This window comes from Petromyzon marinus, chromosome 23, assembly GCF_048934315.1.
Source record: "Petromyzon marinus isolate PM22_M1 ecotype Great Lakes invasive population chromosome 23, UKy_Petmar_22M1.pri1.0, whole genome shotgun sequence".
Lineage (NCBI taxonomy): Eukaryota > Metazoa > Chordata > Hyperoartia > Petromyzontiformes > Petromyzontidae > Petromyzon > Petromyzon marinus.
The window spans coordinates 11,197,480-11,222,518 of record NC_133689.1 but is presented as its reverse complement, the minus strand read 5'-3'; the positions used below and the strand labels follow the sequence as shown (position 1 = coordinate 11,222,518).

The window sequence follows — 25,039 nt, the reverse complement described above, 5'->3', positions numbered from 1 at the left end:
GCAGCACACCACACCGGTCACACAGCAGCACGCCCACGGTCACACAGCACCACACCACACCGGTCACACAGCAGCACACCACACCGGTCACACAGCAGCACACCATACCGGTCACACAGCAGCACACCACACCGGTCACACAGCAGCACACCACACCGGTCACACAGCAGCACACCACACCGGTCACACAGCAGCACACCCACGGTCACAGCAGCACACCACACCGGTCACACAGCAGCACACCACACCGGTCACACAGCAGCACACCCACTGTCACAGCAGCACACCCACTGTCACAGCAGCACACCCACGGTCACACAGCAGCACACCATACTGGTCACACAGCAGCACACCACACTGGTCACACAGCAGCACGGCCACGGTCACACAGCAGCACACCACACCGGTCACACAGCAGCACACCACACTGGTCACACAGCAGCACACCCACGGTCACAGCAGCACACCACACTGGTCACACAGCAGCACACCCACGGTCACAGCAGCACACCCACGGTCACACAGCAGCACACCCACGGTCACACAGCAGCACACCCACGGTCACAGCAGCACACCAGTCACACAGCGCCACAGTGCACAGTGCCACAGCAGCACACCCACGGTCACACAGCACCGCAGTCCACGCCACCACAGCAGCACACCCACGGTCACACAGCACCGCAGTGCACGCCGTCACACCAGACACACAGCACAGCAGTGCACACCAAACGATATAGCACAATAACACTGCACCACACTGCTCCACACTGCACTGCACACCATCACACCCAATCACACCCAATCACACGTAACTGCATCACACCAAACTAGAAACATATCACTACGCCACACTGTGCTATGAACCCAGTGACCAGTGTTCGATTGCCAGCAAGTGATATCAGTAGGGAGCGATACCTGAACCGGTGCTGGGCTACCCCACCTTTACCAAACCACACTGGCCTGTGTGAGAAAGTATGGTCAGACAACCCCCATGTACGTATGTGTAGTGTCAAGGATTCAGAGAAGAGAGTTTTTAGAAGGCACTTTCTCTATTAACGACTTTCACAGTCTCGTCCGCACACTCTCCACAGTAGCTCCGCCCAGCCTGTACACAACACTAGGCGTCTAACACTGACGGCGCTGACTGAGATAGCCAACTCCTATCCTTAGTAGCGCAACATCTAGCGGAGACGTTTAGCGACGACGGCGATGAAACGACAGCAACGACGAGACGACTCCATTCCCAGAACCGGCAGCCTCGAGCCCCCGCTCTCGGCTCCTTTTATGCTCCCAGCGCGGCCGGGCTCTGCCCTGACCGCGCCTCCCTTCTCGAATCCGCTAGCAGGTTCAGGGGTCTCCAGACGGGGTCCTCCGTGACCCCTGACATAGTTCCTCCCCTCTGCCCACACACCGTGCACGCCCTCACCGGACGTGTGTACCGTCTGTTCACCACAGTTGCCGCCGCTCTCCACCAGCCGGCGCTATTGCACTACATATGTATAACTTGTTTCGCATCGTGTGTAGCCAACCGTGTTAATGGGAGGTGGGGACAGGCACAGCATCAGATTGACAAAGGGCTGCAAAATTTAAGTAACATTTGTTTTACGGATTGCGGACAAATCTCCGTTGTGACAACACCGTTCACAACTAGAGGGAAATCAAAATATCCAGCGCACTGCGGTACGGAAGAGAGTTGGTGCTGCGAATGACCAAACAGAAAGCAGCCGAGGGAGTTCCTTTCAGCGGCGCCCGTGACGTTGACGCCGCCGTCTCGACAACCGGCACGGCCAGGCAGGACCCCACTCTGCCCAGGCGATCCATCGCTCAGCGAGAGCTCCACGTGTCGCACTTATTCATCAGCCAGGCGCATTGTTCTGGCAACACGTGACGCAGAATGATGCAGCGGTCTCGCGTTCGACCTTCACTTCAGCATTGGCATCGTTGGCTATGTACGGTGGGAAAGAGGTTTAACATACTCCTGTACTTACAAACAATCGACTTACAAACTTTCAGAGATACGAACAAACCTGGTCCATATGTCCAGTTGCCTGTTTGGACCGAGCGTCGCAAGTTCAACCAACCCCACGCAATAGATGGGGATGGTGGCATCTACATCTGCAGAACGTGGAGAACTAGTGGCATCTACATCTGCAGAACCTGAAGAACCAGTGGCATCTACATCTGCAAAACGTGAAGAACCAATAGCATCTACATCTGCAGGAGATTATACAACTTTTAAAGCCATTCCCTGTGATTAGTGTACATGCCGTACAACACATTTGGAATCGACAGGAGTAAAGTTGGACTCATGAACAGACCTCTGGAACCATACTCGTTCGTAAGTAGAGTCTCTGTACTTACATCCAAAGCCTGTTAAAGAACGTTCGAGTGGAGCCTGTTGCAGATGTCATAAAATTCACCACCTGAGCAAACCCTTGAGACAACACAAATATTTACACGAAAGCTTGACGACACAAAGCTATTAAACACACAGTCAAGCCCATACACGGATGAAATGAGAACACAAATCATATACTGTAAGAGTGTAAAAGGGGATCTTTCATTGGGGCAGAGCAGTGAGTGACGCAGTGGTTTCGCGCACTGCGAGATGAACCGGCAACCTGAGTTTGATTCCCGGCCCTGGCTTACATGAGTCGAGAGTGATATCTCGGACCGATCCTCGATCCCCCCCCACCACCACCAACCCATACTGACCAGTGCCGTGAAGTATGGTCGAATAACCATCATGATTGACACGATGCGAGCAGACCTTCATCCAGCAACGGATTAAGAAAGGCCTAAATATTCTTGGTTCTTTCGGTAAAATCACGTAGAAGGGAAATAACAAAATAATACAAATAAAAACAGTAAAATTATCACGACGTTTCGATTGCAACACAAGCAATCATCATCAGGTGTGAAAACCACAGCAAGAAAATTTGAAAAAAGTGGCGTTTTTTTTCTTAACGTTTTTTTCCAAATGTTTCAAATTGTCTTGCTGTGGTTTTCACACCTGATGATGACGATTGCTTGTGTTGCAATCGAAACGTCGTGAGAATTTTATTGCTTTTATTTGTATTATTTTCCCTATACGTGACTTTACCGAAAGAACCAAGAATATGAATGCCTGCAGTCACGAAAGCTTTAAATCGAAAGGTCTAAATGTTTATTCATTCCCTTACCAATCATGGTCCATAACGTCACTGTGAGGCTTACTTTGGATAATCAATTCTCTTTGGTGTCTTGATACTGGAGGTTGCAACCACTGCATGATATATGATGCTCTTTAAATATAGCCAGGTGAGAGTCTGTTGGGATAACCCCTATTGCATGTGAAGCCATAGTTATTCATTATTCACAGTAATACAAGCACGTTCTTGTAGACAACGTTTCATAAATATTGATCATGCGGATATCACTCCCAACGTATTTTTTTATGCCCAAAAAAAAAGCTGAAGTCAAAATGGTTAAAGTTATAAATGTTGAAAAAACAAAACAATTACCAGAGACAGATAATAATCTTTTGTAAATAAAACATCCGAGAGGGAATTTAACTCAACGTAACTTTCAGGTTCAAGCCCGATTTGCACGGTTGTGCTTTTGGGAACTTGCCACTGAGATGAAGATACATCTTGGGAGAATTTCTTCCATCAGTGTTGCATCAGCTCACATCAGGCCTCAGATGACGAAACCACGGACTTCTGATTTTACGCGTATAGTCTGCTCTTGCCCACTGCATGGAAGTATGTGTGTTAAACGTCTTTCGCACCGTGCGTAGCCAACCGCGCTAAACGGAGGCGAGGGGGAAGGACGACAAACTAAACACAAAAAGCAGTTCTAAAGAAATTAATTTTCAACCTAGATGATTTAAAAGAACACAGCTCCAGTGGCTTCCTAACATCGGTCGGTAGAGCGGTCCAGGGGGACGCAGAAGGGCATCTGAAAGCGCCGCGCGATGCAGTGACCATCTTTGTTCTACGGTTAGCCAAACGCTGCTGCGAGGATGACCGGAGTTTGCATGATGGTTTATGCTCCACTTCTATTAACGATAAGCAACCTATATTCTTGGTTCTTCCGGTAAAGTCACGTAGAAGGGAAATAATAAAATAATAAAAATTTAACAATTAAATTCTCACGACGTTTCGATTGCAACACAAGCAATCGTCATCAGGTGTGAAAACCACAGCAAGAAAATTATTTTATTATTTTCCTTCAACGTAACTTTACCGAAAGAACCAAGAATATGAATCCCTGCAGTGACGAAAGCTTTAAATCGATAAGCAACCTGGTGTTGTTGTTGTTGCTGCTGGCAGCCTGCAACTTCCCACTGCTGGGCAAAGGACTTCCGCAATTTGTTTCCATTCCTTCATTTCCAACATGGTTCTTGTCCAAAAGCAGCCTCTGAATATTATTCAATTTCATCTTCCATCATTACCTCTTTCTTACTCGGCTTCCTTAGCCTTATCTTTTGGCAAAGTTAATGTCTTTTTGATTTAAAGCTATCGTGACTGCAGGGATTCATATTCTTGGTTCTTTCGGTAAAGTCACCACGTAGAAGGGAAACAATAAAATGATAAAAATATAAAACAATAAAATTCTCACGACGTTTCGACTGCAACACAAGCAATCATCATCATCAGCAAGAAAATTTTCTTGCTGTGGTTTTCACACCTGATGATGATTGCTTGTGTTGCAGTGGAAACGTCGTGAGAATTTTATTGTTTTATATTTTTATTATTTTATTGTTTCCCTTCTACGTGGTGACTTTACCGAAAGAACCAAGAATATAAAGTTAATGTCCTTGGCTGCCATTTAGAGTATTCAGCGGTTTTAAGAGTCCTAAAATTGTCTGGTATAAGAGCTTGCAGTAACCCGCAGTAACCCGCAGTAACCCGCAGTTCTTCGACGCACTGCGTGCGAAGGTGTTTCTCTGCTGCGATGGCGCAGCAGGGGATTTTTACAAATTATTCCTCGAAAAAAGTCGCTTGCGAATTTCTGCACGTCACACCTAAACTAAACTAAGGCTAAACATTTTTATTTTTATTTTATCAGGCGATATAGCCCGCCGAGCAGCATAGCTCTGTTGCCGAAGGGACCTGGCCACAAATTACAGCCCAATTAAGTGGCTTATCGTGTTAAAATACATAGCAGACATATACTAGAAACGCATGTGCAATCTCCAAAAATGCAGGCGTTAAGGTCGAGATGGAACCCACTACCTCCTCCACACCAGGCGAGGTAGTTAACATCTCGCCACCGTGGCACCAAGGGCTCAGCCGAGTCTGTTTGACATAAACGTTCCATTTCGAGCCAATGCACGGACAAATCAGAGATACAAATGGATATGATCTGACCGAATTTTTCATATCTCCTGGTGAGTGAAAGTAAAACTATCACTTAATCTATTTCGTTTTGTCGCTAATTACGTCTCTGTCCTGAGGGCTAAAGTATAAAACCACGACGAATTACTGAAATGTGGAAAACCACCGAACAAGAAACATTTGCAGAGGGGAGGAGTGCTGTGGGTGGCACGCCATCAACCCAGCCACCTGAATTTGATTCCCAGGCACGGCTATCATCAGTGGCGAGTGAAATTTGATCCGGTCCTGGCCGTGCCCTCCCATCTACCCTGTCTCCCTGCCTCCCCCCCTTTATCAACCTGCACTGACCAGCAGAGCAAAGTATGGTCCAACAAACCACCTCTGTTTGGATCAACAGAGGTGCTGTGAAAAGTACCCAGTTGGCTACAACTGTATCAAATAAACGATTCTCCACGACGTGTGGACGCTCGCTCGCACCGTTGCTCAGACGCGCGTAACGTAACGCCTTTTCGCACCGCGTGCACACCCGCACACACACACACACCATGCACACGCGTATATAACAAAGACAAAGATCCCCCGTATAGCCTTAATCGACTTGGGACAAGTGCTGTTAGCGAGCACCTATGAAGGCCGGAATGGTACGCTAGGGGGTGGGTGGCCAGCACCACGCCCGACCGACTTTGTCTCCCCGGTGGCGATGTTTACATACCTCACCAGGTACACATTTGAGGCCGAGTCGACCTGGGAGAGGCCCAGGACCGGTTCAAATAATCGCTATCACTGGTGTTGGCCGTGAGCCAGAATCGAACTCGTGTCGCACACTACGCACACACACTACACACACACACTACACACACACCACACACACTACACACACCACACTACACACACACACTACACACACCACACACACACTACGCACACACACACTACACACACACACTACGCACACACACACTACACACACTACACACACACTACGCACACACACACACTACGCACACACACACTACACACACACTACACACACACTACACACACCACACACTACGCACACACTACGCACACACACACTACACACACACTACGAACCTACACACACACACTACGCACACACACCACACACACACACCACGCTGCTGCACACAAACTACACACACCACACACACACTACGCCCCTGCACACACACACACACTACGCACACACACAACGCACACTACACACACACTCTACACACACTACACTACGTACACACACACACTACACACACACACTACGCCCCTGCACACACACACTACACACACACTACACTACGTACACACACACTCCACTACGTACACACACACCACACACACACTACACACACCACACACACACTACACACACTACACTACGTACACACACACTACGTACACACACACTACACACACCACACACACTACACACACACACCACACACACACTACGCCCCTGCACACACACACTACGCACACTACACTACGTACACACACTACACACACCACACACACTACGTACACCACACACACACTACACACACCACACACACTACACGACGTACACACACACTACACACACCACACACACTACACACTACGTACACACACACTACACACACCACACACACTACACACACACACTACACTACGTACACACACACGCTACGTACACCACACACACTACACACACACCACACACTACACACACTACACACACCACACTACACACACACTACACTACGTACACACACACACTACACACTACACTACGTACACACACACACTACACACACACTATACACACACCACACACACACACTACACACACTACACTACGTACACACACACTACACACACCACACACACACCACACACACTACGCCCCTGCACACACACACTACACACACGCTACACTACGTACACACACACTACACACACACTACACACACCACACACACTACACACACCACACACACACTACACACACCACACACACCACACACACCACACACACTACACACACCACACACACTACGCACACTACACACACACCACGTACACACACACTACGTACACACACACCACACACACACACACTACGTACACCACACACACACACTACGTACACCACACACACTACACACACCACACACACTACACACACACCACACACACTACACACACCACATACACCACGCACACCACACACACACTACACACACACCACACACACACTACACACACACCACACACACACTACACTACGTACACACACTACACTACGTACACACACACTACGTACACACACACACACTACGTACACCACACACACACACTACGTACACCACACACACTACACACACTACACACACACCACACACACACTACACACACCACGCACACCACACACACTACACACACACTACACACACACCACACACACACTACACTACGTACACACACTACACTACGTACACACACCACACACACACACTACGTACACCACACACACACACTACACACACCACACACACTACACACACCACACACACACACTACACACACTACACACACACACCACACACACTACGTACACACACACCACACACACACACTACGTACACACACACACTACACACACACTACGCTGCAACCAGAGACGATTGCGTAACCACCTGGGCTGCCGCAGCATCGCTTTTCACGACGCGATACCAATTTTAACGAGACGACCAATTATAATCGTGATACCCGTTTCCTATAATTCTATAATTGCACCTTGTGTATATATTGTTTTATTGCACTGTTGTTGTGTCTGTGCTTCGCGGTACAGTCTGTTCTCCTTTAACGAGGTAGTTTTTGCGTTCCTGAAGGAAGACTACCCGCGTTATGGAAAAATCGCGTTCTAATAAATAATAAATAATCTCCATATATAAAAGGCAAAGTTGTGAATGTGTGTGTCTGTTCAAAATGTATAGCGTGCTTCCCGACATGCAACAAACTTGAAATTTGCCATGTGGGTACTTTCCAGACTGTACACTATGCAAGCATTATAAAAATACATTTTTTTTGGGGTGGGGGGAGCTCAATAATGCATTTATTTTTTGCACGGCAAGTGAGCTGTGACGTCAAACCTGTCACGTGACCCGCGCACGTGGAAGCGTAACGCATTGTAGTGGTTAGCGCGCTGTGTATGTGTCTGTGTGTGTGGAAGCGTAACGCATTGTAGTGTAGTGGGGGGGTTGAGAAATGTGACATCACATCAAAATGCGCAACTTTAAATAAATAAGGACAACACGTTCTACTTAATTAAATAAACTTTTTTTTAATAAATGTTTTCTCCTACAACATCAGAGTGCAGCGCCACATTAAATACGCACTACAATGACAATAGTTTAAAGCGATTTGAAGCATGTTTTATATTTTGGGGGGGGGGGGCAGAGCTTTGTGACGTCATATTTGAAGGGGGTCTGACTTTTTGTGACGCCGTGTGACGAGGGGGGGGGGTCAAAAATCGCGTGACGTCATTTATGGACGGCCCCTTAGATTGTGCATATATAATGCCATTTGAACTATAATCCACCACCGACTGACAAAACCAGTAAAATTAAATTGTCACGTGGGCAAATATGCAAATGCATTTTGGCTAATTTATTAAAAACTAATGACGTTTGGCTGGGGATTGCAACCAGCATCGTCAAGCGTGCAAATGTTTTACCAAAGAATGAAACTTCTCAGCATAGTTTAATAACCGCTTCAGAATCAGAATCGTTAATTATCCGTGAGAAATCCGATGAGCTGTGAAGCTCTTTTTGCACAGACGTCCAGTAGGGGATGGTCAGATATTTACCACAACAACAAAAAACTATACAAACAACAAAAAACAATGGGAGTGCTAAATATCGAGAAAGGTAAGCACACTGCTGAAAATAAATACACGGATTACACCAACAAGAAAACTGACTCACAATTGAGTAGCATTCCTTTCTCTCACATTAACTTTGCCCGGACACGGGCAAAGTACGGCCCGTTGGGCTTTTTAATCCGGCCCGCCGAACTTGTCCAAATATTATTATTATTATTAAATTAAATTTTCCCCTTCTCCTGTAATGCCCCCATTTCCCCATTAGATGGCACACTTTGACCGGGAGTTACGACACGTTTTTTGTATTTTTTTATTTAAAGCTTTCGTGACTGCAGTAATTCATATTCTTAGCTCTTTCGGTAAAGTCACATTGAAGGGAAACAATAAAATAATAAAATATATATAAAACAAAAAAATTCTCGCGACGTTTCGACCATAACACAAACCGACACACCTGATGACGACCGTTTGTGTTATGGTCGAAACGTCGTGAGAATTTTTTTTATTTTTTATATATATTTTATTATTTTATTGTTTCCCTTCAACGTGACTTTACCGAAAGAGCTAAGAATATGTTTTTGTATTGTTCATGTTCGTGCAATTTGTTAAATTGCCTTGCAAATAAATGCTTTGCTACCTGTTAAAGGCCAAATTCTTTCATGTAATGAGTTTTACATGTCATTTATATTAGTTCACACAAACACTCCATCCATCTGTTCCTGGCCCGGCCCCTCTGTCAAATTTTAGAACCCATTGTGGCCCGCGAGTCAAAAAATTTGCCCACCGCTGACATAGCCACTTCCGTGCCCTCTAATTTCTCACATTAACATCACGCTAAACCCTCACATTAACATAGCCACTTCCGTGCCCTCTAATTTCTCACATTAACATCACGCTAATCCCTCACATTAACATAGCCACTTCCGTGCCCTCTAATTTCTCACATTAATATCACGCTAATCCCTCACATTAACATAGCCACTTCCGTGCCCTCTAATTTCTCACATTAACATCATGCTCATCCCTCACATTAACATAGCCACTTCCATGCCATCTAATTTCTCACATTAACATCATGCTAATCCCTCACATTAACATAGCCACTTCCGTGCCCTCTAATTTCTCACATTAACATCACGCTAATCCCTCACATTAACATAGCCACTTCCGTGCCCTCTAATTTCTCACATTAACATCATGCTAATCCCTCACATTAACATAGCCACTTCCATGCCCTCTAATTTCTCACATTATCACGCTAATCTCTCACATTAACATCATGCTAATCCCTCACATTAACATAGCCACTTCCGTGCCCTCTAATTTCTCACATTAACATCATACTAATCCCTCACATTAACATAGCCACTTCCGTGCCCTCTAATTTCTCACAATAACATCATACTAATCCCTCACATTAACATAGCCACTTCCGTGCCCTCTAATTTCTCACATTAACATCATGCTAATCCCTCACATTAACATAGCCACTTCCGTGCCCTCTAATTTCTCACATTAACATCATGCTAATCCCTCACATTAACAACCACTTCCGTGCCCTCTAACTTCTCACATTAACATCATGCTAATCCCTCACATTAACATCATGCTAATCTCTCACATCAACATAGCCACTTCCATGTCCTATAATTTTTCACATTAACATCATGCTAATCCCTCACATTAACATAGCCGCTTCCGTGCCCTCGTCCAGGAGGCCGCTCTCCTCCTATCTTACAGTTACACGCTAATTTCTCACATTAACATCATGATAATTTCTCACATTAACATCATGCTAATTTCTCACATTAACATCACTAGCCCCGGCCACTTCTTTATGATCCTTGAGCTACACCCATTTCAAACCTTTTAAAAGTCCGCCTCAGCAGCAGACCAAGGCTTTCCCACCTGATGACGGATGCTTGTGTTGCGCCCGAAACGTCGTGACTTATGTTATTTTATTTTTCTACCTACGTGACTTTACCGAAATAACCAAAGAGCATGGTTACTGCAGTCACGAAAGCTTCAAATCAGATTAACATTCCTGCGTTTGTTTTCATTCAATCGGCAAGAAATAACTACGTGACAACATATGGTGAGGTGCCTCTGAAGACTGTTAGAGGCAGTGCAGTCGGCTGGCTTCTGACCTATCTGTGGACACTCTGCACGTTATGCCCCGATAAGCACGGAATGCTCACAGCTATTCAGGCTTTCCCCTGCGTGTAAAAACGGCTGTAATTCTTTCAAAGGATCCGTAATTTAAATGTTGTCGAGACATCGTGAATCTTTCATTTGCCGCAGGTATAGTTAAGATTTGGGATTTGGGTCAGGCACGCAATGTCATAATCTTGCAAAAAACAGCACCGTCCTTATCCCGATGACATTATCAGGTGCTGGTGAGCTGCACGCCATGCAAGGGAAAGCTTGGAATCTGCCTGAGTGGTACTAAGCATGCTAAACACGTGGCTCACCGTCTCTGCAACGCAAACTTAAAACAGTAATAACGATAAAGTGCTGCCCATTGTCAATCCACTCCCGGTGCCACATTCATCGTTGGGGTTTGACCGTACTTCTCCACACTCGTGAATGCAGATTGGTGAAGAGGAGTGCCCAAAACCAGGTCAGGATTTGGCTGCTGTAAATAAATGTCCACACGATGAGCCACTTTGTTGCGCTACCATTTGTGGCGGCCAGGTGGCTGCTGACAAAGAGCTGCATAGCTCAGTGGGCCTTACCTGGTGAAATAAAAAAATATAGTTTAGATCTTAAACTTGATTTGAAGCTTTCGTGACGGCAGGAATTATTCTTTGGTTCTTTCGGTAAAGTCACGTAGACCCACCTCTCTCTCTGCCCCCCCCCCCTCTCTATTTAAGGCCTCGACACAGAGGCATTGGGTCTGTGTGTGTCTCTGTGTGTCTCTGTGTTGTCTCTCTCTGCTTGTGTGTCTGTCTGTGTGTCTATGTTGTGTGTCTCTCTCTCTGTCTCTGTGTTGTCTCTCTCTCTGCTTGTGTGTCTGTCTGTGTGTCTCCGTGTCTGTGTTTTGTCTCTCTCTCAAAATGTAGTTCTACCTGATGACGGTTGCTTGTGTTGCAATTGAAACGTCGTACTGTATTTTTTTTATTTTCTACGCGAGTTTAGATCTTACCACGAATGTTAGTCGTGACCAGGAATTTAAGTTGGCAGGTTCATAACACCAAGCACTAACCGCTACGCCACTGGTCCCTCTGCCAAACAACACACATGCACAAAGGTGGCTTACACGCGAGCATACGTGGGGGTGCATTTGTCTGAGGTTTTCAAGTTACCACTTTACAGCCTGAGAAAAAAAAAACCCAAACACTATGTACAATGACTGGATACGTCTAAATGACATCACTCTTAAAATTGTGGCGCGCTGCATTAAGGCATTTTAATCTGGCAAAACATTTCATCCAAAGTCATGAAATAAAAGCAGGCGAGGGACCAGCCGAGATTCCTGAAAGTAATTTGCAAAGGAAGGATTTACCTTTCAATTTTATTTTGGGGATTTGTTTTCTATTTCTGGATTTCCATATGGTGTCACTTTACAGCTGATTGCGTAACTTGGGCATTCACGGTGAATTACAGCAACTACCCACTTTCATATAGCCACGCCCCACTGAACCACTAGCGCCACCCACACAGTGAGTGACTTCTTGCCATTGGCACAGCCGACTGCTCATAAGCCGTACCTTTGCCTCGTAAGACCAGGGTATTTGTAACCGGGCCAAATTCCCATCGAAATAATTTGGCGTGACACTAGGGCAGCTTTTCCTGAAACCTGGACTTTCCTTGGCCAAGTTGGGAAGTATGGTTCCCCTAAGCCAGGGGTCAGCAACCTACGGTTCCCCTAGGCCAGGGGTCACAACCTACGGTTCCCTAGACCAGGGGTCACAACCTACGGTTCCCCTAGACCAGGGGTCAGCAACCTACGGTTCCCCTAGACCAGGGGTCACAACCTACGGTTTCCTAGACCAGGGGTCACAACCTACGGTTCCCTAGACCAGGGGTCAGCAACCTACAGTTCCCCTAGGCCAGGGGTCACAACCTACGGTTCCCCTAGGCCAGGGGTCAGCAACCTATGGCTCCGGAGGCTCACGCGGCTCTTTGAGGTCCGCTGCTTCACGACGTTATTTATTAAGGACCACTGTCTCGTATTCACATCCGCTGCAACTCTTGAAATATTCAGTTTTTTTACCGAATTCGAAAAAAAGAAAATCACCCTAGATTCACCCTTCCAGGAATGCATCGGAGACGCAATTTCTCGTTCTTGCGAGGTGATTTAAATTATGTCACTTCCCATTCTCGCAAGCCACACGGTGAAGGAACAATGGGGCATCAAACCAACAATACAACTACAACCGCCATTCACCACTGAGTGGCGATGACATCACCACGGCGCTTGTGCCAGGCTATGTGCACTTTAAGGTCACGTGATGTGTCGAACGCCTGCTGGCAGGAGTTCACGGGATAGACCCAGGTGCCAATAGTGGAATGACTGAGATGGCCGATGCACCACCGGTGCCCCCCACTGTGCCAGCTTGCTGTGTTTTAGCCGCCTGGCATTCTGCTCGTTGTTGTCATTAAACACACAAATAATATTTACACATTTCCGCCCTTGGCCATGCAAAACAGGCTTGATTATGTTCAATCATGAAATTACATCACAGGTTATTGGTGTCCAGGCTGAGAACCCATCAACTCCCTTCACTTGCGAATTTTTTTTGACGAAAAGTTTGCCGGCCGGATAGGCGCCTCGATGTCGTCTCACCACATCTACCAAGATCGGAATCTGCGAGGCTCGCGTCAAACCGGTCCCACTGTATTGCGCTGAGACGCAAAAGTATCCTGCGGTCTCAAAACAGGCTACAGGGGTCTTCCCCTTCCACGTGTGGTGTCAGCGGACAGCCTCTTGGCCCCAGACGGTTCGACTTTGCTGCGCGACACCGGAGGTCTTGTCGAGGACCGGCCTCCTGTTCCGACAACATCGTCCGCTCAAGGTGTGCCCATCGTCTGTCTGGCCACGCTGCAAGAAGAGAGGACACCTCCCACCACACACCGTGCCCTACGTTTATCCACCCCAGACGAAGACGGGATCTCGACCGTCGCCATCGCGACACGGTCTCGTTGACCGTCCGAGGATCCGACGTGATCCCGGCCTTGCCTTGCAGGAGGAATTCTACAACGCAGTAGAATGCGGGCACACTCTCTCTCCCTCTCTCTGGTTGGTGCAACGAGGCCTTCATCAACTCCGTGCTCCTCTACATGAATGCGTGTGTGTTTAACTTCTTTCGCACTGTACGTAGCCAGACATGATGAACAGAGGTGCGGGGGAATGACAAGAAAACTAAACACAAAAAGCAGTTCTAAAGAAATACGTTTTCGAGCTAGATTCAAAAGTGCGTAAGCTTCAGTGGCTTCCTAGTGATGTTGATCGTATTTATCAAAGGCAACTGCTGCATTTTAAGCAATTCTAACAATTCCTGTAAATGAGTGTTAGAATGAGTTTACTGTCACCATGATGCAGTGCCAGACTTCCCCGTGGAACGTGGAGTGTAACTTCGAGGACGAACCAACAGAGGTATCGAGAGAAAACATTTTTGACACTCCTGCGCTGAATCTTTAATAATGTCGTAAAGTGGCAAGCAACCAGGATAATAATGCTGTCACCTGTCCCTGTAACTTCCCTAGTGCCGTTTCGTCTAGATGTCAGAGAAGCCGGTGTTGCCCTAGGCGCTGGCTCAACGGCAATACCTGTTTGTGAAAGGTTTGGCACTAGGAGTTGCAACACGACAACAGTGCACAGAACAAACACTACAGGGGAGACTAAACACAGCTTCAGCTGCGCACACGCGTTCACTGATCCACACACGTGGGGCGCCACGGTGGCGAGATGTTAAATAGCTCGCCTGGTATACAGGGGGTCGCGGGTTCGATCCTGACCCTGACGCTTCTATATTTGGAATTTGCACGTTCTTTCCGTGGTCGCGTGGATTTTTCTCCAGGTCCTCCGGTTTTTTCCCTCCACATTTAGAAACGTGCGTTTATATGTATTTGTCTGCAATACATTCCCACGTGGTAAGCCACTTTCGTTGCGTTATCATTTGTGGTAAGGTCGCTTCTGAAAAAAAGAGCTATACAGCTCAGTGGACCTTACCTGCCAGAATAAAAAGTTTAGTTTAGTTTTTCGCTCACATATCAGGATCATGCCATTCGCAGACAACAGCAGCCGCCATTTGCCATGAAGTGGCAGTTACATCACCGCAGTGCTTGTGCCATACTAGGTGCACTTTGAGGCCATGTGACGTGTCGAAGGCTTTCTGGCAGGAAGTCACGGGACAGACCCAGATGCCATCGGTTGACCGAGGTGACTGGTAGATGCACCACCTGTGCTCCGCACTGTGCCAACTTGCTCAATTTTAGCAGTCCGGCACTCCGCTCGTTGTTGTGAGCGTCACTCATCTGCCCTCCGCTGTTGTTGGAGGGTCACTTCTTCAAACTATCCAGTATCCTCCTTCACGAGCCTCTTCCATAGTGGCCTATCTTGACACCACTGGTACCAGTCTTCGGTAAATCCACTAAGCTCCATATCCTCCTGTACCGCATCAGCCCATCTCTTCTCTAGCCAGTGCAGCGTTCGTTTAGCCCCCGATAACCGACCAAACAGAAGCTGCTTGGGCATGCGGTGGCTGGGCATGTAGGCTACATGACCCAGCCAGCGCAGCCTCGATTGCCGGAGGAGCTCACCGATGGGACTATTCTCAGAACTCTCAAGGATCTGTGAGCCCACACAATCCTGCATGCACGCGCACGCACACACACCGGCACTGCACGACCAATGCCTGACAAACACAAAAGCGTGGATACAAACACATGGATACATGTACAGACCTTCTGTCGGTCCACTGCTGGATGAGGGCCACCTCACTCCATGCGGATCATGTGTTGGGTCATAGAAGTACAGTACAACAATGTTTTTTTCTTCCGCACTGCCTCCTGCTGCGCAAAAAAAGGTAGCGCAGCCTCGCAGCCACCTAAGACAACCTGGAATGCATGGCGGTCACCCACCCAAGTGCTGTCCAGGGTCAAATCTGCTCCGTTTCCAAGATCGGATGAGATTGGGCGCATTCCGGGTGATTTCGTTAAAGCCAAAGACGTGCCCCTATGGAGCGTGAGCTGCGGTGCGCATTTGGCTCTGACACACAAAAAGGAGTAAAAGCAGGCGCGCTGCCAGTTGTGTTATGTCAGCCAGATGCATGCTATGGGAGGCCGGAGATAACGCAGAGCGCCGAGCACTGACCGGGCAAGAAAGCTACTCACCACCTAGACCAGGGCTGGGGAAACATCTCCTTACTGGGGGCTGGAAAGGACTTTCTCATATCTGTGGGGCATTGCGCATTAACACACCCCTTGATAATTAAGCACTAATCACGAGGAAAATAACGTGCACGTCGACCGAGTAAAGGATCCCTTGCAGTGATGGAAGTGACCAGTGCGCTGTAATTAGAAACACACTGTTGCCAGGTCGAAAATATCCTCCTCCAGTACCCGATGAGTGTGGCTGAGATGCAGTGACAACTATCGTTTGTGGGCAGTTTCAAATTGGTCGGCTCCATGTTGCCACGGGCCGTGTGAAACGAGGCCGTAGGTTCACCCACCACGAACCTCAATTATACCAAGTACCCATCACACAGCACACACCCACCATCAAGTACCCATCACACAACACAGACTCACCACCAATGACCCATCACACAACACAGACCCACCACCAATGATCCATCACACATCACAGACCCACCACCAAGTACCCACCACACAGCGCTGACCCACCACCAAGAACCCACCACACATCACAGACCCACCACCAAATACCCATCACACATCACAGACCCACCACCAAGTACCCATCACACATCACAGACCCACCACCAAGTACCCATCACACATCACAGACCCACCACCAAGTACCCATCACACAGCACAGACCCATTAACAATGACCCATCACACAGCACAGACCCACCAACAATGACCCATCACACAGCACTGACCCACCACCAATCTTAACCACCCATACCAATCTCAAATCGACCAACCAGCATCAACCGCCTCTCGGCAAAGCGACTCAAAACGCTGAATGATCAGCAGCTAGCAGCCTCCCAAAACCGGGAAACCCATTATGGGTCCATTCAGGATCCAGCGCCCAACCGGTACCCAGAGCTCATCAGCAACCAGCACCCGCAGAGCACCTCGCAGTCTTCCACCAAGCACCTACGCAGGACCTCTCGGCAGCGAATAACACCCAGTTGTCCACCTGCTGCCCAGCACGGCAGACGCGGCGACATCCTTCCGCACCAATGAACGATGAAGAGCATCCCATAGTGCGACTGGGGTCACAAATCTCCAAGCGTGGAGCACACAATGACTCGACTTGTCCACTTCCATCATTCGCCGGCAGAGTTTCACGCGGTCAGCAGGCTACTGGTGAAGCCGTCCACTGGCTCACTCATTAACCTCCACGTGAACATATGAATGCTGAAAATCCACTTCCACTCACAAGCACACACACACACCACTCACAACCACACACACACACATCACTCACAACCACACACACACATCACTCACAACCACACACACACATCACTCATAACCACACACACACATCACTCACTACCACACACACACATCACTCACTATCACAAACACACATCACTCACTACCACACACACATCACTCACAAACACACATCACTCACAAACACACATCACTCACTACCACACACACACACACATCACTCACAACCACACACATCACTCACTACCACACACACACACATCACTCACAACCACACACACACATCACTCACTACCACACACACACATCACTCACTACCACACACACCACTCACTACCACACACACACACATCACTCACTACCACACATCACTCACTACCACACACACACATCACTCACACACACCACTAACAACACACACACACCACTCACACACCACTCACACCACTAACAACACACACACCACTCACACACCACTCACACCACTAACAACACACACACCACTCACACACAACAACACACTCACACACAACACACACAACAACACACACAACAACACACACAACACACACACAACAACACACACAACACACACACAACAACACACACAACACACACACCACACACACACAACACACACACAACAACACACACACAACACACACACACAACAACACACACACAACAACACACACACACAACACACACACATAACAACACACACACACAACAACACACACAACACACACACACAACACACACACACACAACACACAACAACACACACAACAACACACACAACAACACACACAGAACAACACACACAACAACACACACACACAACAACACACACACACAACACACACACACAACAACACACACACAACAACACACAACACACACACAACACACACACAACAACACACAACACACACACAACAACACACACACACAACAACACACACACACACGTCACTCACTACCTCGCAGCTCAACTCTCCCTCCTCTCGCGTCCTTCGGGCCTCACCTCTCTTGTTGAGAGGCCGCACCCGCACCGCCACCTTCACCTTGGAGTCCGACATGGCCGAGATCGCCTCCTCCGCCTCCTCCTCCTCCTCGCCGCCGCAGAGCCCTGCAGCCCGCCTCTACCTCCGGCGGCGCATGGAGACGCGGCGGGCCCCCCCCCTCCTCCTCCTCTCTCTCCCCACGCTCGCTACTCACAGCCCCCCCTAACACAACCCGCGCCCTCCACTCAACACCTGCAGACTGTGGACTCACACCTGTAGGAGCGCGCCCGCCTCACCGGCTCGCGATAACCCCCCCCACCCCCTCCTAAACCCCACCCCCTCCTACAACCACGCCCTCTTTTTCCTCGCGCCCCACCCCCTCCACTTGTCTCGCCCCGCCCCGCCTTGACACGCGCCTGCCGGAACTGCCTCACCGGCTCGCGATAACCCCTCCCCCTCCTAAACCCCCTCCTCCTCCAACCACCCCCCCACCTAACCGCGCCCCTCCTCCAACCCCGCCCCCTTTGCCTCCCGCCCCCTCCACTTGTCTCGCCCCGCCCCGCCTTGACACGCGCCTGCCGGAAATGCCTCACCGGCTCGCGATAACCCCTCCCCCTCCTAAACCCCCTCCTCCTCCAACCAACCACCCCCACCTGACCACGACCCCTCCTCCAACCCCGGCCCCCGCCCCCTTTCCCTCCCGTCCCGCCCCCTCCACTTGTCTCGCCCCGCCCCGCCTCGTCACGCGCCTGCCGGAAAATGTCCCGCGCGAGCGCCCGCGGAGGCGGGGGGGTTGGTAGGGGGACGAGAAAGCCCCGCCTCTACCAACCTCCCCCCGCCCCCCTTTTCTCCCCCCTCCCTTCGCCCTCCCCTCCAAGCCACCCCGGCAAGCCCATTGGCTGGGAGCGCGCGCCCCCACGTGACCGTGTCCCACCGCACCCACTCGGCCGGTGACGGTGATGATGGCTGCTGTGATTCTCAAGCGAGGTCCACATCGCCATCACCATCGTCATCCATCCCTGCCGTTGACGTTGTGTCCTTGCCCGGGCACGCCGAGGAGAGGTTTGCCGAGCCCCAATGTGGGTTACGGACACGGATCGGCGCATGCCCACACGCCATATTCTCCGTCCGCCTGCTCACACAGCAGCGGTGTCTAAAGAATATCAACTGAACCCGACATCTCTTGCTTTACCGACTTGGCTAAGGTCTATGGGTACCGTCAGTCGGCAAGGGCTCAAGGTTGTTGTTATTCGTGCTTTCTGGGTCCCTGACCCACTGCTCACAATAATTGAGGACTTTCATGAGGTGCGCGGGACCGGTTAAGGGGCCGTCCATAAATGACGTCACGCACCTAGGGGGTGGGGGGTGGTCAAACATTTGTGACGATGTGTGACAAGGGGGGGGGGGGGGTGACAAATGTGACGTCACATCAAAATGCGCAACTTTTAATAAATATAGACAACACGTTCTACTTAAATAAACTTTTTAATAAATGTGTTCTCCTACAACATCGGAGTGCAGCGCCACATTAAATACGCACTACAATGACAATAGTTTAAAGCGATTTGAAGCACGTTTCATTTTCAAAATGTAAATAAGGTTTTTTTGGGGGGGGGGGCAGAGCTTTGTGACGTCATATTTGAGGGGGGGGTCTGATTTTTTGTGACGCCGTGTGACGTCAGGGAGTCTGAGACATTCCCTGTTCACCTCGGCACTGCGACAGGGATGCTCTCCGACTCTTACATTGGCACCTGGTTATGTCCCATGATCTGCCGGCAAGCCTTCGATAACTTTACATGGCCTCAAGGTGCACCTAGCCTGGCACAAGCATCGTGGTGACGTCAACACGAACTAGTGTCAAACGGAAATCTCTGTGTCTCTGTATCCCTGAGCGTCCCTGAACCTCCATCTCTGTTGCTCATGCAGGGCTTAGGACGATTCGCACGGTTGGCAAAGTGCGGTGTGAAAGAAGTTCAACAAACGTACAACAGACGCGTTGGTCCTGCGAGGAGAAAAAACCGGTCTAGAGTTGTGGTTTTTGTTTCACCGCTGCCCGTTGACATGGACACACTCCCTGAACATTATTGACATAGACACACTCCCTGAACATTATTTACATGGACACAATTCCTGCACATTGACATGGACACACTCCCTGAACATTATTGACATGGACACACTCCCTGAACATTATTGACATGGACACACTCCCTGAACATTATTCACATGGACACACTCCCTGAACATTATTGACATGGACACACTCCCTGAACATTATTGACATGGACACACTCCCTGAACATTATTGACATGGACACACTCCCTGAACATTATTGACATGGACACACTCCCTGAACATTATTGACATGGACACACTCCCTGAACATTATTGACATGGACACACTCCCTGAACATTATTGACATGGACACACTCCCTGAACATTATTGACATGGACACACTCGCTGAACATTATTGACATGGACACACTCCCTGAACATTATTGACATGGACACACTCCCTGAACATTATTGACATGGACACACTCCCTGAACATTATTGACATGGACACACTCCCTGAACATTAGTGACATGGACACACTCTCTGAACATTATTGACATGGACACACTCCCTGAACATTAGTGACATGGACACACTTCCTGAACATTATTGACACGGACACACTTCCTGAACATTATTTACATGGACACACTTCCTGAACATTATTGACTTGGACACACTCCCTGCACATTATTGACATGGACACACTCTCTGAACATTATTGACATGGACACACTCCCTGCACATTATTGACATGGACACACTCCCTGAACATTATTGATATGGACACACTCCCTGAACATTAGTGACATGGACACACTCCCTGAACATTATTGACATGGACACACTTCCTGAACATTATTTACATGGACACACTTCCTGAACATTATTGACATGGACACACTCCCTGCACATTATTGACATGGACACACTCCCTGCACATTATTGACATGGACACACTCCCTGAACATTATTGACATGGACACACTCCCTGAACATTATTGACATGGACACACTCCCTGAACATTATTGACATGGACACACTCTGAACATTATTGACATGGACACACTCCCTGCACATTATTGACATGGACACACTCTCTGAACATTATTGACATGGACACACTCCCTGCACATTATTGACATGGACACACTCCCTGAACATTATTGACATGGACACACTCTCTGAACATTATTGACATGGACACACTCCCTGAACATATTGACATGGACACACTCCCTGAACATTATTGACATGGACACACTCCCTGAACATTGACATACTTCCTGAACATTGACATGGACACTCCCTGAACATTATTGACATGGACACACTCCCTGAACATTATTGACATGGACACACTTCCTGAACATTATTGACATGGACACAATTCCTGCACATTGTTGACATGGACACACTCCCTGAACATTATTGACATGGACACACTCTCTGAACATTATTGACATGGACACACTCCCTGAACATTATTGACATGGACACACTTCCTGAACATTATTGACATAACTTGACTGCCATTTAGGAAGTGTCTCATAACTTGACTAGAATTTAGGAAGTGTCTTATAACTTTACTGGCATTTAGGAAGTGTCTTATAGCTTGACTGGCATTAGGAAGTGTCCGATAGCTTGACTGGAATTAAGGAAGTGTCCAATAGCTTTACTGGCATAATGGACGTGTCTGATAGCTTGACTGGCATTTAGGAAGTGTCCGATAGCTTGACTGGCATTTAGGAAGTGCCCGATAGCTTTACTGGCATTTAGGAAGTGTCCGATAGCTTGACTGGCATTGAGGAAGTGTCTTATAGCTTGACTGGAATTTAGGAAGTGTCTTATACCTTGACTGGCATTTAGGAAGTGCCTTATAGCTTGACTGGCATTTAGGAAGTGTCTTCTAACTTTATTGGCATTTAGGAAGTGTCTTATAGCTTCACTGGCATTTATGAAGTGTCTAATAGCTTGACTAGCATTTAGAAAGTGCCCAATAGCTTGACTGGCATTTAGGATGTGTCCGATAGCTTGACTGGAATTTAGGAAGTGTCTCATGACTTTACTGGAATACAGGAAGTGTCATAACTTGACTGGCATTTACGAAGTATCTTATAACTTGACTGGCTTTAGGAAGTGCCTTATATCTTGACTGGCATTTAGGAAGTGTCCGATATCTTGACTGGCATTTAGGAAGTGCCTTATAACTTGACTGGAATTTAGGAAGTGTCTTATAGCTTGACTGTCATTTAATAAGTGTCTGATAGCTTTACTGGAATTTAGGAAGTGTCTTATAACTTGATTGGTATTTAGGAAGTGTCTTATAGCTTGACTGTTATTTAGGAAGTTCCAATATCTTGACTGGAATTTAGGAAGTGTCCGATAGTCTTGACTGTAAGTTAGGAAGTGTCCGATTGCTTGTCTGCCTTTTAGGAAGTGTCCAATAGCTTGACTGGAATTTAGGAAGTGTCTTATAGCTTGACTAGCATTTCAGAAGTTCCCGATAGCTTGACTGGCATTTAGGAAGTGTCCGATTGCCTGACTTCAATGATCAGATCGCTCAGGGGATCAACAGCATGCCCTCGTACTGAGCCAGTACCGCCCACCGAGATCGATTTTCAATTCGAATCTTAGCAAGCACTTGCGGTTAAATGGGGCTCTCAAAGTGTAGCGAGTTGGCCTCAGACCAGTCGCCAGTGACCACATAAACATTGTTTTGGGCTTGTCCCTTTATTTGGCAGATTCCAGCTCTGATGATCAAAACTTTAGGCTATCGACTTGACCTTTTCCCCAGAGTATATGATCTGCACATCTTATATAGCGCTTAATAAGGACAGGGTATAGGGAGGGAGGTTACTGAGTAAGGGAATTACGGGGGTACGTAAAAATAGAGAGGATGGGTCAGGGAGAAGAGGTGGGTCTCGAGTGAGGAGCCGAAACTAGACGGGGAGGGTGCTTGCTTAATGTGGAGGGGAAGGTTGTGTCAGAGAGATGGGCCAATTGAAGGGATTGAAGTTGTGAGACGTCTCCAAGGCCATTCTGATAAAAAAAACGGTGCACTGATCTGCGAGTTGTAAATACAAATTCGGTCTCATCACATCATTAGTATGTTGGACTATAATTGGGAGGAAAAATAATGTATGTATTTTACACCAAACTTTGCAATCTTGACCCAGTATTTATTTTTATGTACATTGTGAATGTGCGCGTTTAGGCAACAGCAACTAAGAGTAAAACATTTTTATTGGTTACCCGTGAACATTTTTGCAGAATGCCACTTGATGTTATGAATCGGACGTCTTCTAAGCCAAGGGAAATCGGAGCGGTGAGTGAGCTGGGGGTGTCCAAGCCCATGACCTCATCTTCTATCCAAACAAGTCTCAAAATCCATCACCGGCATTAAAAACCCGATGTCAAAGTGCCATAATTTCAGCTCGTTACCTGTATAAAAGACACCTGGTTGCCAGAAATCTGATTGAGAAGGGGTCAAATACTTTATTTCCCCCATTAAAATGCAAATAAATTTATAACATTTCTGACATGCGTTTTTCTGGATTTTTTTTGTTATTATTCTGTCTCTCACTGTTCAAATAAACCTACCATTAAAATTATAGACTGATCATTTCTTTGTCAGTGGGCAAACGTACAAAATCAGCAGGGGATCAAATACTTTTTTCCCCCTCACTGTAGCTTCGTGGGCCTTACCTGATCCAAGTAAAAAGCTCAGCTGAAAAAAAATATTCTTCTGTATTGCAACTGCGAATTCACAATTCCAGGAATTCCTGAAAGGGCGACTCTCGAGCAAGGGTTGTCAACCAAAATACCAAGACGAGGCATTCGTTTTAGAATTTGGTAAACTGAATATAATGCAACACGTGGATACGGAGACGGTGGTCCTCAATAAATAACGTCACGAAGGAGCAGTCCTGAAAAGATCCCACCACATGCCGCTCCGGAGCCGCAGGTTGCCGATACCTGGGGCTTTGCCGGGTGCTGTGTAGGCATGGCGCTGCAGGGTGTGGCCACGAAATGACGAGAGCTGAGAATCACATCCACGTAGGGGTTCGTGGGGGTTTCTCCATTCGTTTATTGGCATTGGCTGAACATCCCAATGCAGCATCCTCCTAAAGAGCCTTGAGACTCAGCGAGGCTTGCAACGTAAAATAT

General features: G+C 47.8%; 1 protein-coding gene across 1 annotated transcript in view; it reads right to left on the bottom strand.

The window, feature by feature from the left end:
- LOC116945274 (kinesin-like protein KIF13A) overlaps positions 1-19,056 on the bottom strand; it is a 143,933-nt gene extending 124,877 nt beyond the window's left edge. The window contains exon 1 of the mRNA XM_032959657.2: positions 18,829-19,056. Coding sequence (XP_032815548.2) covers positions 18,829-18,883 — 55 coding nt within the window. The 5' untranslated portion in view covers positions 18,884-19,056. The remainder of the gene's footprint in view (positions 1-18,828) is intronic.
- Between the last annotated feature and the right edge of the window lie 5,983 nt (positions 19,057-25,039).